Source organism: Martes martes (assembly GCF_963455335.1).
Source record: "Martes martes genome assembly, chromosome: 10".
Classification (NCBI taxonomy): Eukaryota; Metazoa; Chordata; class Mammalia; order Carnivora; family Mustelidae; genus Martes; species Martes martes.
In genome coordinates this window covers 71766282-71784611 of record NC_137898.1, presented here as the reverse complement: position 1 = coordinate 71784611, position 18330 = coordinate 71766282, and the positions used below count along the sequence as shown (strand labels likewise).

The following is an 18330-nucleotide window of genomic DNA, read 5'->3' as shown; positions in this document are numbered from 1 at the left end:
ATTTTCTTCAGATACATATTTATAAGTACAATTGGTGGATCATTTGGTAGCTGTTTTTAATTTTTTGAGGAAGAGCCTGTTTTTCACAATGGTTGTACCAATTTACATTACTACCAAAAATGCACAACTGTTTCTTTTTCTCCATCATCAACAATTATCTCTTGTCTTCTTGATAATGGCCTTTCTAGCAGGTGGGAGGTGATATCTAACTCTGGTTTTCATTCCCCTGACAATTAGGGATGTTGAGCATTATTTTGGGTACCTGTTGGCCACTATATGTCTTCCTAGGGCTTCCTTCCTACTCAAGTCCTCTGCCAAACTTTAATCAGATTTTTTGATATTTGGTTTATGAGTTCCTTACATATATTTTGATATAAACTCCTTTTAATCAGATGTATGGTCTATAAATAGAGAGAGAAATAAAGAAAAGAATCCCGTTTACAACTGCATCAAAGACAATGAAATACCCAGGAATAAATATAACCAGAAAGGTAAAAAACTTACATCCTGAAAACTATAATACACTGATGAAAGAAACTGAAGGCAACACAAATAAATGAAAAAACATACCATGATCATGGACTGGAAAAATTAATACTATTATAATGTCCATACTACCCAAAGCAATCCACAGATCTAATGCAATCCCTATCAAAGTATAAATAGTATTTTTCACATAACTAGAACCAAAAATCCTAAAATCTGCAGGGAACTAAAAAGACTCCAAAAAAACAAAGCAGTCCTGAGATTTCAAATAGAATAAAGCAGGAGTTATCATAATCCTAGATTTCAAGATATATCTCAAAGCTGTGGTAATCACAACAGTATGGTACTGGCACAAAGGAGGCACACAGATCAACAGAACAGAATTGAGAGTCCAGAACTAAATCCACATATATATGGTGAATCAATCCTTGATAAAGGAGACAAGAGTATAATGGGTAAATGTCTTTTACCCATTCTCTTCCATAAATGGTGCTGGGTGAATTGGACAGCTACATGCAAAAGAATGAAACTGGACTACCTTCTCTTATCCATAAAAACAAACTCAAAATGGATTAAAACCCTAAATGTAAGACCTCAAGCCATAAAATCCCTAAAAGAAAACATAAGCAGTAATCTCTTGGACATCAACCTTAGCAATATTTTTCTGGATTTCTCTACTAGGGCGAAGGGCACAAAAGCAAAATAAACATCTGGAATTATATTAAACTAAAAAGCTTTTGCACAGTGAAGAAAACCATCAGCAAAACAAAAAGGCAGCCTACTGAATAGGAGAAGATATCTGCAAAGGATATATCCAATAAGGGGCTAACATCCAAATTATATAAAGAACTCATAAAACTCAAGGTCAAAAAATAACAATAATAATCTGATTTAAAAATGTGCAGAGGACCTGAACAGGCATTTCTCCAAAGAAGACACACAGATGGCTAAAAGACACATGAAAAGATGTTCAACATCACTAATCATTAGGGAAATGCAAATCATAACCACAATGATATCTCACCTCATACTAGTCAGAATGGCTCATATCAAGAAGACAAAAAATAACAGGTGTCAGCAAAGATGTGAAAAAAGGAAACCCTTGTATACTGTCAGGAGGACTGTAAATTAGCACAGCCATCCTAAAAAAAGGTATTGAGGTTCCTCAAGAAAGTAAAAACAGAAGTACCATATAACCCATTAATTCCACTTCTCAGTACTTCCAAGAAGAAAATGAAAATACTAATTTGAAAAGATACGTGCACCTCTATGTCTATTGCGGTGTTATTTACAACAGCCATGATGTGGAAGCAACTAATGTTCACTGATAAGTGGATAAGGAGATGTGGTCTATATACACAATGGAATATTACTCAGACATAAAAAAGAATGAAATCTTGCTATTTGTGACATATGGATCTAAAGGGTATTATGCTAAGTGAAATAAGCCAGAAAGAAAAAGACAAATACCAAATGATTTCACTTACATGTGGACTCTCAAAAACAAAACAAATGAACAAACTAAAAACAACAACAAAAAGAGAGATCGACTTATAAATACAGAGAATAAACTGACAGTTGCCAAAGGGAAGGGACAGGCAAATGGGTGAAGAATTAAGAATTAGAAAATTCCAGTTACAAAATAAATAGGTCACAGGGATGAAAAAAACAGCATATGGAACATAGTCAATAGCACTGTAATATACTTATTATGGGTGAGTATTTCATAATTTATATAATGTTGAATTACTATGTTATATACTTGAAATTAATTAGCATTATACGCCAACTATACTTCAAAAAAATTAAATACGCTGGCCTCACTGAATGCTTATGGAAGCAATCACTTCTCTTCAACTTTCTGATATAGTTTGAGTATAACTAGTATTATTTGTTCTTTAAATATTTTAGTAGTCCTCACCAGCAAAGCTACCAAGGCCTGGTATTTTCTTTGGGAAAACGTTTTTAACTACAAATAAAGTTTCTTTAATAAATACAAGAATGATCATGTTATCTAGTTCTTCTTGAGTGAATTCTGGTGGTTTGTATCTTTCAAGAAATGTAACCATTTCATCTAAGTTGTCAAATGTACAGACTTAAACTTGTTGAAAATATCAATGATTACTGTACTTTAAATACCTATATATTATATACTGATATCACCTTTCTCATCCCTGATATTATTATCTTCTCTCTTCTTTTTCTGATCAGTGTGGCTAGACAGCTAACAATTTTACTCATTTTCTCAAAGAACTGGCTTTGGGTATATTTTTTTCTTTGGTTTTCATAGTTCTCTTCACTTACTTCCAAAAAACTAGTATTTATTTCCTTACTTCTGCTTTCTTTGGTTTTAACTGTTCTTCTTTTTCTAGTTTCTTAAAGTAGAAACTGAAGTCATTGATTTAAGACCTTTATTCTTTTTCTAAAGAGACAGTTAGTGTTATAAATCCCCTCTAACTAGACAGTAAATATATACCACAAATTTTGATACATTGTGTTTGCTTTTTTCTTCAGATCAAAACACTTTCTAGTTCCCCTTTTGATATCTTCTGAAGTATGTTTCTTTCCAAATATTTGGGGATTTTTTAGTATCTCTTACTCGTTTCAAATTTAATTACACTGTGGCCAAACAATAAATTGTATAACTTGAATCCTTTGAGACTTATTTTGTAGTCCAGAATATGGTCAATCTTAACAGTACTTGCAAAATAATGTACATTCTGTTGTTTGATAGAGAATTCAAAAAATGTAAACTATATCAAGTTAGTTAATAGTGTTACTTAAGGCTTCTATAAGCATAATGATTTTCTTTTGACCATGTCTATCAACTATTAAGAAAAGAATGCTATAGGTTCCAAGTATCACTGTGAATCTGTATATTTCTCACTGCAGTCCTGTCAGTTTTTGCTTTATTTATTTTGAATATTTCTTATTAGGCACATAAACATTTAGGATTATTATATCCCAAAGACTATAAACACCATACATACATCACATTTCAATTCCTCCCTCTTGAACTTTTTACTATTGTTGCCATATTTTACCTTTACATATGCTATAACCTCACAGACTACATCGCTATTATTTTTACAATTATAATTTTAAAGGGATATATATATATACACACACATATATATGAAAAGTATTTTTTTAATTTACCTATATAGTTATCATTCTCAGTGATCTTCATTTCTTTGTGTAGACCTAGATATCCAACTGTTAGCATTTTCCTGAATACTTCTTGACAAACTTCAACATTTCCTCTACTACAGGTCTGCTGGTGATGAATTCCTTCAGGTCTGTATGTCTGAGAAAGTCTTTATCTTTGTTTTTTTATAAACATTTTTCTAGGGGTACCTGGGTGACTCAGTCAATTAAGTCTCTGACTCCTGATTTTACCTCAGGTCATGATCTTAGGGCTCCAAGCTCAGCACAAAATCTTCTTGTCCCTCTCCCTCTGCTCCTTTCCCTGCTCACTCACTACCTCTCTCTCAAATAAGTAGGCAAATAAATAAATAAATAAACAAACAAAATCTTCAAACATATTTTTCTAGGTATACAACTCTAGGTTGACAGCTCCTTTTTTTCAGTTCTTTAAAGATGTTGCTTAACTGTCTTCTGCTCTGCATTATTCCAAAATGAGAGATTTGCTGTCATCATCTGTGTTCCTCAAAATAAAATGTTTCTCTTTTCTTTGAATGCTTTCAAGATTTTTTTCTTTATCACTGGGTTAAATGACTATAATATAGTTTCCTTCCTGTTGCCAGGGTGCTTAAGGTTCATTAAGCTTCTTGGACATGACGGTTTAGTTTTTAACAAGTTTGAGATACTTTTATTCATTATTTCTCCAAATGCTTTTACTGATCCTCGCGCCCTCCCTCTTACAGAGACTTCATATGCATATCAGTCTACTCAAGTTGTCCTATTAGATCACTAATATTCTGTTCCTATTTTTTTATTTTCTCTTGGTGTTTCATTTTGGATAGTTTCTATTGTTATTCCTTCAGGTTCACTAATCTTTTCTGCAAGTTCTAACATGCCATTAGTCCTACCCTGTGTATTTTTCATCTCAGATGTTACAGCTTTCATCTCTAGAAGTTTAATTTGGATCTCTTTTTTATCTTCTATGTCTGCTTAACATGTTCAATATTTCTCCTAGGTTCTTGAGTATATGGAATACAATAATAACTACCATTCTGAAGTCCTTGTCTACTAATTCTATCATAGGTATCACTTCTGAATTGGTTTCAAATGATTGATTTCTCTCATCATTATTGGCCCTTTCCCTAATTCTTTTCATGCCTGGCAATTTTTCATTGTATGCCAGACATTGTGATTTTTATCTTATTGATTGCTATATATTTTTGTTTTCCCATAATTTTCTTTAGATTTATTTTGGGATGCAGTCATTTGGAAACAGATCCTTTCACATCTTACTGTTTGTTTTGTTGTGGTGGTGGTGGTAGTAGTGGTGGTTATTTTAGATGGGCCCAGAGCAGTTTAGTTAGGGCTAATTTTGCCCCATTCTGAGGTAAAATCCTTTTAATGCTTCTAATGACTTCTAATGCTTCTAACTCTTCACAGTGCCTTGGAAATTATGAAATTTTCCACTCTTAATGATGGGAACAGTAACCATTCCTAGCCCTGCAGGAGCTCAGAGAATTTTTTTTCCCCCTCTAATGGGTTTGGCTGGTTCTTTCCCCAACCTCAGCAGATTCCTCACATGCATGCACCAATCAGAAGTCACCTATTTGCTGGGATCCTCTGCACATCTCTGCATATCGTTCTCCTCTCCTACCTGCAAACTTTGACCACTTTGTCTCCTTGGAATCCTGGCTATATCTTGTCAACTCTGGGGCACAGTCAGCTCAGTTTTACACCCCTTCTCCATGGCCTAGAAATGCTCTCCGCGTAGGAAGCCAAAGCAATCACAGGGCTCATCTTGTTAGTTTCCAATCTTTCAGGATCACTATTCTTCACTACTCAATATACAACGTTTTAAAAACTGTTATTTCTTCTATTTTGTCAGGGGGTTTTTTGTTGTTGTTTCAGGCAGAAGGGTAAATCTGTTCCCTGTTACTCCAGTTTAGCATGCATCAGAAGTCATCTTTTATTTTAAACACAGTCAACATACAAGTTTTATAACATTTTCAGATAATCCCAATATACACAGTCTCTGCAGGTCTGTTTTGTTGTTTATTGTTTCTGCCAGATATTGATCTTGGTGCCTTGTTTTCTTAAGTGCTTGATTATTTTTGACTACAAAAAAAAAAAAAAAATGAAGAAGGACTTCTGCTTCTAGGAAGATCCAGCGTACATCTTTTCCTTACCTCTACTAATTACAACTAAAAACCCTGGACATTAGATATAAAACAAACATTAAAAACTGAAAATTGAAAAGAGAGCAGATCATCTACAGTTCATATAATCCAAAGGTGGTAAGTAGCCTTGTATATTCCAGTCTTAGATCTGAAGAAGCCGGGCAAACTAGAAATGCTAGTAAGCACAGACAAAAATCTACTCTGTCTTGCTAAAGGACCAAGATAAAGGCAGTCTATCAAAACACAAACTTTTGAACAATAACCACTCTACTCCAGCCAAACACAACAACAACAAAAGAGGAAACAAAAAACAACCCTGTGGCCCAACCCCCAGCAATGACCAAATGACCACCCTCACAAAGCTATACCAGGGACTCTAACACCCCCAATGAGGAAGAGTCAGAGTATACTAAGTGCTAAGTCAGAGAATACCAATACCAAGTACAGTCAGAGAATCACCACATACCAAGACTTCCATCCCACTGGCTGATAACTAGGCCTCTGCTTCCCTATCCCTATCTCTGGGTGTTAGCAGAGACCATACCAGTAGTAAAGAGGAGCTACAACCCCCCCTTCAGAGGTCAATGGAAGCCAAATGCTTAATATATGGGTTGTTTTTGTATCTTGCATTTTCCTTTCTTATACACTGCTTTCCTTTGTCTCTTTTATTTATATTCCTTTATAAAATTCTGCTTCACATCTGCTTCTTTTAGATTTACTTATTTTTATTAGTTGTCCTTTCCATTTGTCTCTTTTAATTTCCTTATATTTTATATTATCTTTCTCAAGCAAAAGAAAATAAACCTGAATGATGAAGACTAGTTATGATGATAAGCTATATCCAAAAACAAATTACAGTCTTTTTCCTTTGGTCTAACCGACCTTGCAGTAGTACTCCAAGCCATTTATAGCAGAGCCCCTAATAGTTTCAAAGTTCAACCTCCAACCTTAAAATCCCTAAGATGATTAATTAAATTATTTATACAGAAACACAAGACAGGGGCGCCTGGGTGGTTCAGTGGGTTAAAGCCTCTGACTTCGGCTCAGGTCATGATCTCAGGGTCCTGGGATCGAGCCCCCGCATGGGGCTCTCTGCCCAGCGGGGAGCCTGCTTCTTCCTCTCTCTCTGCCTGCCTCTCTGCCTACTTGTGATCTCTGTCTGTCAAATAAATAAATAAAATCTTTATTAAAAAAAAAAAAGAAAGAAAAAAGAAACACAAGACAAAGAAGCACAAGACAAAATTCTCTCCTAAAGTAACAAAAATTCTACCTTAAGCAGCTTATACACAGTGAAGGGAAAAAAACAACAAACAAAACAGTTTCAGTGCTTATCAATGCCACAAAGAAAGATTAAGATTGGGAGTTACAGAATAGAGAGGTGAGGGCAAGTTGTTTAACTATGATAGTAAGAAAGGGCTTTCTCACCAGGTGACAGTGGGTCGACTAGGTAAGGAGATGCTAGCCAAGAAATTTAGGGAAATAGATTTCCAAGCAAAAAGAAAAGCAAATGTTAGCGCTGTGCTCTTTGGTGTCTAGTGGGAAGGGAAGGTTTTTCTGAGTTTTAAGCAGAAGATCAACATGCTGTAATCTGTATTTACAATGACTCTCACTTCCACATATAGAAGAGAAACTACAGGAAGACAAGAGTGGAAAAATGCAAACAAGAGATGTTAGGGCTTGGACTACAGTTATAACTGGAGGTGGCGGGTCACTTTAAGATCCAGAAAATATTTTAGAAGTGGAATAAGATTTCCTACTGGATTGAAGTGAGAGTATAAAGAGAAGAAAAGAGTGAGAACTCTAAGTTTCTGGCCTGAGCAACTGGATGGATGGATGATGTCATATACTCCAGAGGGAAGGCTTAGGGGAGCAATTTGAGAAAGGGTGCTTATAATTGTTTTTTAATGTAATACTTTCAGTTTCTTTCTTTCAAGTTCACCTGTCAAATTTCTCCAACTAGTTTACAATCCATTTTGTATTTCTTTTGTATCCTCATGTGCCCAGCACAGTACTGATATATAATAAGTAGCTGCTAAATCTAATTAAATTCAAGTGGCCTTACAAGAAAACATATGAATCAACATTTTCAAACCTTATGTTTAAAAAATCAAATACAGATGTTTTAATCAAGGACACTGCATGTTTAAAATTAAAACACAAATGCTAGAAGCAGGCCTACTAAATATATATTTACAATTTTAAAACACATGCACTGTTGAATGCTTGGTTGCGTAAATGAAATTGCAGAGAAAAGTTTGCAAAAGGACCTATATAGAAAGATTTTTAAATGTCATAAAATATAAATTAAACTAAACATAAATGAACTACACCTAACATCACATTTTAAACAACTGTTAGCAGTATATGATAAACTTTGAAAGACTGGGACCCTGTCATTGTCACAACAAACATAATAAAGGGAAATCTTAACAATGCAAACTTTTATGTGTTCTCTTTTAAATAATATTGTGGCAAAGTTGAATCTAATCAGCTGGTGTTCTTGTTGTAATTAGTTTTAGTACATTAGCCCCAAGAAAACATCTCCACCATTTTAGAGCCATTATCTTTGGCAGGAGCTAGAGAAAACATTTAATTATTTTACACCTTGTCTATACTTTTCATATATTTTGCTCTTTAACAACTAATTCTCTATCAATTCTAAAAAGCTAAAAAAAACCATACTGTTTTTTAAATTGTACACTTTTCCTTCCAAAATTGCTAACAAACACATAACAAGAAACCATTCTCAGATGGCTAGTAAGTCAATTGCCTTAAGTTTGTAATTCTTAAAACTGCTAGCTAATCCTTAAGGCTAAAAAGTACTGATCTAATAACTGAGACTTGCCAGGGCTTACTGACAGATATCACGGGTAATAAGAGTAACTGTAAGATAAGATAAGATACTTTGATAATAACAAAAGCACTAATAGAAATGCCCTTTATTGGGCACCTGGGTGGCTCAGTTGATTAAGCCACTGCCTTCTGCTGGGGTCATGATCCCGGAGCCCCAGGATCTGTCCCCACATGGGGCTCCCAGCTCCATGGGGAGTCTGCTTCTCCCTCTGACCTTCTCCCCTCTCATGCTCTCTCTCACTCTCTCTCTCAAATAAATAAATAAATAAATAAATAAATAAATAAATCTTTTTAAAAAAGAAAGAAAGAAATGCCCTTTATTTAGAGTATCTGACTCTTCACCTGTTCTCTGTAACACTAACACAAACACAACTAGCAGAAGGTATACTCAAAATTACATAGTAGAAACACTAGACTGTTTTCTGCTTTGAGACAACTAACAACATATTCCTCTCCCAAGTAAAGCAGAAGGTCCCTCAGAAGCAGAAACCATATAACCTTGCTTATTTTAATGATTCCAATTGCACTTACAGTGTCTAACACAGTAGATGCTCAACAGTTCTTATCCTTTTTTGGCTCCTAAACCTTGACCCCAGCTTGGCAATCCTTGGAAAGGTAAGAATTTTGTCCCATGGTCACCAATGACATGTCTCAAAGACACAGCTGCCTCCAAGTTCCCAAGTTCCCTCAAGCTGCCTTACAAGTCCCATGTAATTCATAAAACTTTCTGATTGCTCCTGTCCAAAGCTAACTTCCTTTTCTAAAGTTTAAAAGACTGTATTGTCTTATCACATATTTGACATGAATGTACTATCTTGTACTATTAATTACCTATTCATTTTAAATTCAGATCTAGATATGCCTGTACCCTCAACAAAATTAATTTTGAGGACAGAATAATGGCTTATATTTGTGTCCCAATACATCAAAAGTGCTGTGCATGCAGTAAATATTTACTAATAAAAATTACAATAAAGATAATATGAAGCCAGTTCTGCATATTTTTCTAGCTTGTACTCATTCAAAGGCAGTCAATGCCTTTGAACTCTTCTAGTCAAAATGACTAAGAATAGGTAACTATCGTAGCGAAAAATAACATAAGATGATATTGTTACTAACCAAACAGTTATTATTTCATTGTCTCTGAACACTTTGAGGGGGGGCTATGTATATATGTATACATATGAAACCAACCCATTATCACGAAGATATAACAAGAAGTGGAAAGATCAGAGTACAACCTCCAAAAAATGATTATTTAATAGTATGAGCAATAAAACTATACAGCACAGTAACAAAAGATGTCACAAAATAATATGTCCCCAATTTTTGAAAAAGGGTATATAATGTGTAATGTGAATGTGCATCTATGTCCATGCATTTATGCATACACACTGGGAGAAGGAAGGACATAAAAAACACTAAAGTGGTAATAATTACTACATGGTAAAATTACAGATGATTTTTACATTGTTTTTTAATGCTCTTCTGTCCTTTCCAAATCAGAAATACATACCTAATACAATAAATAATTTTAAAATAAAAGCTCCTAACATTTCAAAATATTGTTGTTGATGTTATAAGCCAACAACTTAGTCTAGTAAGCAATATAATCAAGTGACAGAACAAAGTTATTTCTTAAAGCTGAATTCAGTCTCTCTGAAAATATTTAAATCTTTACCTACTCTGCACCAACTACTCTCCTACTAAAGAAACAGCTTTATAGTAATAGTATAAATAAAATGCTCTATTTAGATAAAGAAAATCAAGCTTATTAGGTTATCACTGGTACCCAGAATATATTATGTATAAGTTCACTTTCCTTTAAACATGGTAAAAGTCTGTTTAAAAGGCCTTCAATCTCATTAAAATTTTGTAGTTAATGATAAAAAAATCCTGAATAAAAGATCAAAATTAAGTTTTGATTCTTGTCATAAAAGAAAGGTTCTCTATCTTAACTATGGTAAATACATCAATATAATTTTGATACTACTATAATTTTGTAAGGTATTACTACTAGGGGAAATGGAGGGTATATGAGATCTCTTTAGTATTTCTTACAGCTGCATATGAAGCTATGTATGATTCCTTCAACTAAAGGCTTATTCTTAAAAAGTACAATATATTAATATGCTATTAATATATTGATATAATATATTAAGGGCAATCTCCTACATTGATTATATCAAACAAAGTCAAAGATCATCTCTCCAGGAATTAACAACCTAAACCAGGCAACACACACAAAAAACGGTGGTGAAACTTTACTTAGAATTTAAAGGTAAGTATTTAAATACAGATTGTATTTGGGTATTAAAGTATATACCATGTGGTAGTATAGAAAAGCATGTTCATGATTAAAGAAAAAAAAAAACACATTAAAACTCAAATCCATTCTAGCATGCAGGAGAAATAGTTCTAAGTTTCTTGAAAAGTGAAAAAGAAGATCAACACCCACAATAGGTTGGTGTCACTATTATGGTTCTCACAACGTGCTGTAATCTATATTCCGGTCCTTTCCAAACATTATTATTTCTACTGTGACTTCTTCACTAGGCAGCAAACTCCGTAAGTATAAGAACCATCTCCATCCTGTCTATCAGCAGACAGCATGGTAACGGGCATATGATAAATGCAGAGCAAAAATTAAATTATTTTATACCTGAAATGAGTATTTAAATAGAACTTTGAACTATTTTCCCTTGTTAGAGAATTCAAAAACTCCTCAGATAAGTAAATAATTTTTTCTTAGCTGAATTTTTCAATGTTGCCTATTAATTCTATTAAGCAACCTTAAATTTTTTTCATATAAATATATTTTTAAATAATGGACTTAGCCATGAAAATTATATAATCTTGATTATATAGTTACCGTAAAGAATATTAGACTAGACAACACTGATTCATTCTTATAAACTTTGAAATTTAGAAGACCCACTAATTATGTTATTAAATATACTCAGTTTGGAGATGGGACCAATGTTCTAATGTCCAAGAACAATGACATCACAAAAGCTCATCCTTAAACCATTTTCCCATAAGAAATGGCAAGAGAAGCAGAGTATGAAATGAAATTAAAGATACAGAGAAAGAGGGGCGCCTGGGTGGCTCAGTGGGTTAAGCCTCTGCCTTTGGCTCAGGTCATGATCTCAGGGTCCTGGGATGGAGCCCCACATGGGGCTCTCTGCTCAGCGGGGAGCCTGCTTCTCCCTCTCTCTCTCTGCCTGCCTATCTGCCTACTTGTGATCTCTCTCTGTCAAATAAATAAATAAAATCTTTGAAAAAAAAAAAAGATACAGAGAAAAAGATAGAGATATATATCCTATCAAAGATGAAGATCTACGCTTAAAGAAAAGAATAGTCATGAAGGTCAAAGGGCATTGAATCACTTTCTTCCTGAAATAAATGGAAATAAGTCACATATGATAGGAATAAATAGATGGCATCAAGGCTCTTTTAAACACTTAAGACTATCCTTCAAAACAGAGACAGAAGATCTTCTAAAATTTCAGTAGCTTTCTTTTCCTTTTTTTGGGGGGGGGGGGGACTTGATTTAAAAAAGAAAGATAAAAAAAGTACATGGGAAAACTTCAAAAGCAACAACAACAACAAAAAAGGAATTACTTACCAAATTGGCCATATAAATTGTAAGCAGCCCTCTCCTGCAAATAATTTTAAAAAGAGAGTTAGATTAAGCATCAATTTGACTTAATAATCACTTTATCATTTTTTTAGAAATCAAAACGATTATCAGTAGGCGTTAAGAAAAAGGACAGATTACACTGAACTTAGTTTTCAGTACCCTAACAACTGGATCTAAATAGATTCTACAAGTCATTCTGTTCAGTGCTCATTAAACATTCTATTTTGGTGGTCATCAACTGAAATAATTTAAAATTATTATTGCCTTATAATTATTAACTAGATTAAATGTAATGGTCATTTCACAATATATACCATTAATGAATGATTATGTTGTATACCTGAAACTAATATAACGTTATGTGTTAATTATATCTTTATTTTAAAAATTACTATTATTATTATGAATTAACAGAAAGAGGAGTATAATTTGCCATTAGTCTACATTTACGCTAGAGAATTCTAAATTTAATAAAGAACCCTAAAGAATTCATCTTGCCAAAAGGTCAAGGTCAAGGCCAAAACAATGCACATTTATGGCAAAAAAAAAAAAATCAGGTCTCCTATTTATTTCACACACAGTACAACTGTTTATTAGATGTCCTTACAAATCATACTAAACCACGTTGGTTTTAACTTCATTGTTAAGTGATAAGTTAGGCACTAAATGAACTTTCTAATGCCAAAAGACAAACGAACGTTCAAGAAACAGTCACTTTAGGGAAAAACTACACACTTATCAAACTTATTTAATGAAAATAAAGGTAGAAACTCAAAGAATATTTAATCACTTCATCTAACTTATACTGCATGTAAGACCATGAATAAGGCACATCCTATTCTTTAGGAAAGAAGTCTTCAATGTTTTAAGAGTTTAAGGGCAGAGTTAAAATAAACGTTGATGGGGCACCTGGGTGGCTCAGTCAGTTATGTGTCTGCCTTCAGCTCAGGTCATGATCCCGGAATCCTAGGATCAAGCTTCACATGGGGCTCCCTGCTCAGTGGGGAGTCTCCTTCTCCCTCTCCTACTGTCCCCCCACCACCACTCACTCTCACTTTAAAAAAAATTTAAAAAAAAGAAACTTTGAAAATTATAAAAACTTATTTGGAGTTTCAATTTTGAACATTTCTAGTAATTAAAAAAAAACTTTGTAAATAAAACAAGTACCAATATCAAATCATTTTCACTTAAATTTCATGCCAGGTCTTCATATTAACATTGTCAATGAAATCTTGAAGTCAGATCCAGTCATATATAATCTGGATTGTTCACTATTTTAAATGGCTTAATAAGATTTCTAATATCACTAAAGCCACATGGAGGCCGTACAATCTAACTGAACAACTGAAGCTCAAAAACCAGGGTTTCATTTAACTTTAATTCTTTGGTACTCTGTAATATAATTTTGTCATTAACATGAGGGAACAATGGAGCGCCTGGGTGGCTCAGTGGGTTAAGCCGCTGCCTTCGGCTCAGGTCATGATCTCAGGGTCCTGGGATCGAGTCCCGCATCGGGCTCTCTGCTCAGCGGGGAGCCTGTTTTCCCCCTCTCTCTGCCTGCCTCTCTGCCTACTTGTGATCTCTCTGTGTCAAATAAATAAATAAATAATTTTTTAAAAATGAGGGAACAAGGGGCGCCTGGGTGGCTCAATAGGTTAAGCGTCTGCCTTCAGCTCAGGTCATGATCTCAGAGTCCTGGGATGGAGCCCCACATTTGGCTCGCTCAGCAGGGAGCCTACTTCTCCCTCCACCTGCCGCTCCCCCTGCTGTGCTCCCTCTCACTGTTTTTCTCTGTATGTGAAATAAATAAATAAAATCTTTTAAAAAAAATTAAACTAGGGAACAAGACTAGTTACCTAACTTACATTTTAAACATAAAAACTATTTAAGGAAAAAAAAACATACATTTATCACCAACATATGAACATAATGTTGGACCTACGCTGGTTGAAAGGGGTAAGGAGATCTAGGCGAACTCATGGAACCAAACCCTGCAGGCAACGACCCTGCTCAGCAGGTCCTAACACACCTTAGTAAAACAACAGAATTCTTTTTTTTCCATTTTATTTTATTTCTTCTCAGTGTTCCAAAATTCATTGTTTATACACCACACCCAGTGCTCCATGCAGTACATGCCCTCCGTGATACCCACACCACCAGGCTCACCCATACCCCCAACACCCCTCCCTTCCCAAACCCTCAGTTTGTTTCTCAGAGTCCACAGTCTCTCATGGTTTGTCTCCCCCTCCGATTTCCCCCATCTCACTTCTCCTCCCCATCTCCCAATGTCCTCCAAAAACAACAGAATTCTAGTGTTCCTCTAAAAGGAATTTTAAAATCAATGATAAGATGATCTCATAGCTTTCTTGTCTATGATTTGCACAAATGAATTGAAATTGTTCTTACTCATCTTTACCGATCTTATCAGTTCCTACCTAATTCTAAACCAAAGGTGTTCTACTAGTACTTATTTTAAGTAAATTAAATAAAGAAAAATTAGGGTAACATCAACATCTAAGAGTCACACATACACAGAAAACTTAAATCCTTCTCAAGTGATACCTATTCTTACCAAAAGCTATTTACATATGAAGAAAAAAATCAACACACTTAATCACAAAACCAAAACCAAAGTGTCTCTCCAATTTCAGTGGCAGTGCTGATAATACATTTCCTTATGAAGTAAACTAATGTATTTGTCCCACTAATCTATTTCCATCTCTGAAATACAACAAATTATCAACCTGATACTATAACTTTATCTTTAACTACCAGGCAAAGATTAGATTATCTTGTTTACCTTCACATTTCACACACCTACAATAGTACCTGGCATCTAATAGGCATTAAACAAATGGTTATGGAATTACTAGAGGAAGTGTTACTAGGAATTTAGCCCTATAAAAAGGAACAGACAAGAGACATACAGTATGTATAGAAATATAATCACAAAAGACAGCCAGTAAACAGGAGGGAAAATTAGTGATATCAACTGATCAGCAAGCAAAAATGTGATCAGATTATTTTACATATGCATAAAATTTAATAATCTGCAAGGTATAATCAGTACTTGAAATCAGAGTTTATCCTCTCAATAGTCCTATGCAGTGTAGACACTATTATCCTTACTCTACTAAAAACCGAGAATCAGAAAGTGTTTGCCTTACAAATACAAAAGTAGCAAAGACAAGTTGGGATTAGAAGTCAGTTCCATGTTCTTTCCAAAGCGCTGCTTCTAAGACAGAAAATCTGTCCCTAACTTTCCTTTAAATTCTGCAATGACTTGTTTAATACAATATCTTAACAGGCTTCTGTGCTTTGAGAGTAAGTAAAGCCCTGACACACTCCTACTACTGGGAAAAAGCAGAGGATGTATTGTTATTAAATTACATCCTATCCTTGTCTCTAGTTCCAATTTACTGTTCTCAAATAATGAGGAAGAGCACGTCCTTCCCAGCTTTATCTGAATTCCAACCCAGACCTAAGAGCCTCAAGAATGAACAAACAGTATCTGAGAAGGGCAGGACGGGCTGTATTACAGAGCAGACTCTTCTTGGTAGGTTTCCCTGGGGTGATGTCTTGAACCTCAGCTCCAATGTCAATTTGGGAGGTGCAGAATATCAGAATATTGATTTATATTATCACTTCTCCAGGGATGTTCTGTATCATAAGAAACTGACAAGTCAATTAAGTGCCATTTTATTATTAACCACTTGACTATCTCTAGCCAAGATCTGAAGACCAACAGGTCACTCCCTTCTTGGTTGAGTAAATTCTCTCTGGAAACCAAGTTACCTATTAAAACACTGCTACGTCAGTGATGGGGAAAGAGGAGGTGCTAATGAGAACAGAAGGTGGCCTAGGCCTAACTAGGAAAGGCTAGGGCCAAGAAGAACAATAGCTTTTTAAATTTCACAGGAGATTATGATACACAAATACTCCCATTCTTCTCAGAATCACTGGATCCAGGGAGAGATGAAGCTCAGTGAGCCACAAATAAATTTTTTTGTTAAATATGGGAAGGGGTGAAGATCTTCAACTTGCATGCAAAATTTAAGGGGCTGTGCACAGCAAGGGGTACTATCTAAAAAAGTCTTAAGAACCACTATTTAAGAACTCTGTGTAATAAGAGTATTACTATTCCCACAGGAAAACATTAAAATAATTAACTTTTCTTAATACGTCAGTAGAGTAAAAGGTATCCATCCTCACACTCTGCTGAAATTCTAAATTTTATTACCTTCTAACAACATTATTGTATCTAATTAGATGGGCAATGTTTTTTTCTTTTTCTGGAAACATTAATGTATATATTCTTTGGCTAACCTTCTGAAATTTTGAACAACATTGTATATAACACATTTCATAACTAAGATTATTAGGGACTATAGCAGGCATGGTATAACTTCTAAATTCTAAATGTTGATATATTCTTTCTCTGTCTCTCTCTCTCCCTCTCTACATATATGTTTTATGTTCCACAAAAAAAAAGGGGGAAATTACAGATTAAAGAAAATCAAAGTGGAATATCGTTAACACCTGTAATGGCTTACTAAGAGATGCTATTTAAGCATCTCAGAAAGTCTTTCAAGATAGAATAAATTTTCATCTGCCAGAATGTTTTAGAACAGTATAAAAATCCTGCCTTAAAGTACAGGAACAGATAAAATATGAGCAAGACTTCATAATCATATACTGTTATATACAGCAGATAAAACAGAGTAAACTTTTCAGAAGACTACAAGGTAATTTAAATTTTCTTCCTGTGAAGATAACACAACACTGACACATGACGAAGTCAAAAATTTACAAACCAAATGCATGGTATTTTATTCACACATTATAGAATTCATTCATTCTGATTATGTCTGCCTAGGAGTTTCATAACAACAACAGTATAATTTAACAATTCAACCCATGAGTATGTTTAGAATAAATATGCAATTTTTGATATTTTAATACATGCTCATGTTTGAGCAACCCGCAGTTTCAACTTATCTAAACTAACACTAAATATCAAAGCAAATTCCACAGCAATTCTACAAATCAAAATCCATCAGAACAACTTTCTGAACCACAAACAAAGCACTTCCTAGAAAAAGAAAGAGAAGACTAGTTCTTAACAGCCCACCTAGGGACAAACTAGATGTTACCAATGCTTCCTGCTGAGTTACTATGATCACAGTTCTTTGTGGCACAAATTTTTTAAGCAACCCTGGAAACAACTTCAAAGTTTTCTCAGAATCCCACAGTGATACGATTAAGATTTAAGTAAATTGCACTCTTACAAGATGTCAGGAACTAGCAGGCAAAGCATGCCTAATTCTATAATGGGAAGGAGTGAGGGAGACCAGGAAGGATGGATGGATGGATGGATGGATGGGTTGAAGAGAAGGAGGAAAAAGTAGGAAGGAAAAAAAGCTAACCCAGTATAGATGATGACATCCTTATGAAGATTAGATAGATCATTACTTATATCTCTGTATCTATATGCATGCATCACATACATGTGGATATGTGCCTAGTCACTGTATGTTCTCACCTCATTAAACGCTTTGGAAAAACTGATTACACAATTGAGTACAAAATATATAATCTTTGAGTAAAAATTTCATTATTAAATAAGGTTTTACAGATTTAAAAATTAGAACTAGCACTACTTGCTAATTTGAAAAAAAAAAACTGCTAATCTTCCATATCCTGTAATTTCTATTCTATTACTGGTTTTATTAACTATGAACTGTATGAATATCACAATGGACAACTTAAATGTTGCTGTTTCCCACCTTCTACCCTCAGACTTCTTCTTATCCTGGGTTTTTACATTCTAATCTTCTCACATAGTGTCAATGACCACCTTTAAGAAGAAAACTTCCAATTTTTTTTTTTTTAATGACTACTACTACACTTATCCTGAAACTAAACTCACACTTGAGGCTGCCTACTGGCTGTCTCCACCAACATATCATTGATTTTCTTCATTAATTAAAGGAATAATCATATATTCCCTTTCCTTAAAGTAAAAGC

The 18330-nt window shown here is 34.4% G+C and overlaps 1 protein-coding gene across 1 annotated transcript in view; it reads right to left on the bottom strand.

Annotated features, from left to right (window-relative positions):
- The window catches only part of TMEM135 (transmembrane protein 135), a 243603-nt gene that overhangs the window by 179871 nt on the left and 45402 nt on the right, over positions 1-18330 (bottom strand). The window contains exon 4 of the mRNA XM_080815167.1: positions 12289-12322. Within this exon, the coding sequence (XP_080671293.1) occupies positions 12289-12322 (34 nt within the window). The remainder of the gene's footprint in view (positions 1-12288; positions 12323-18330) is intronic.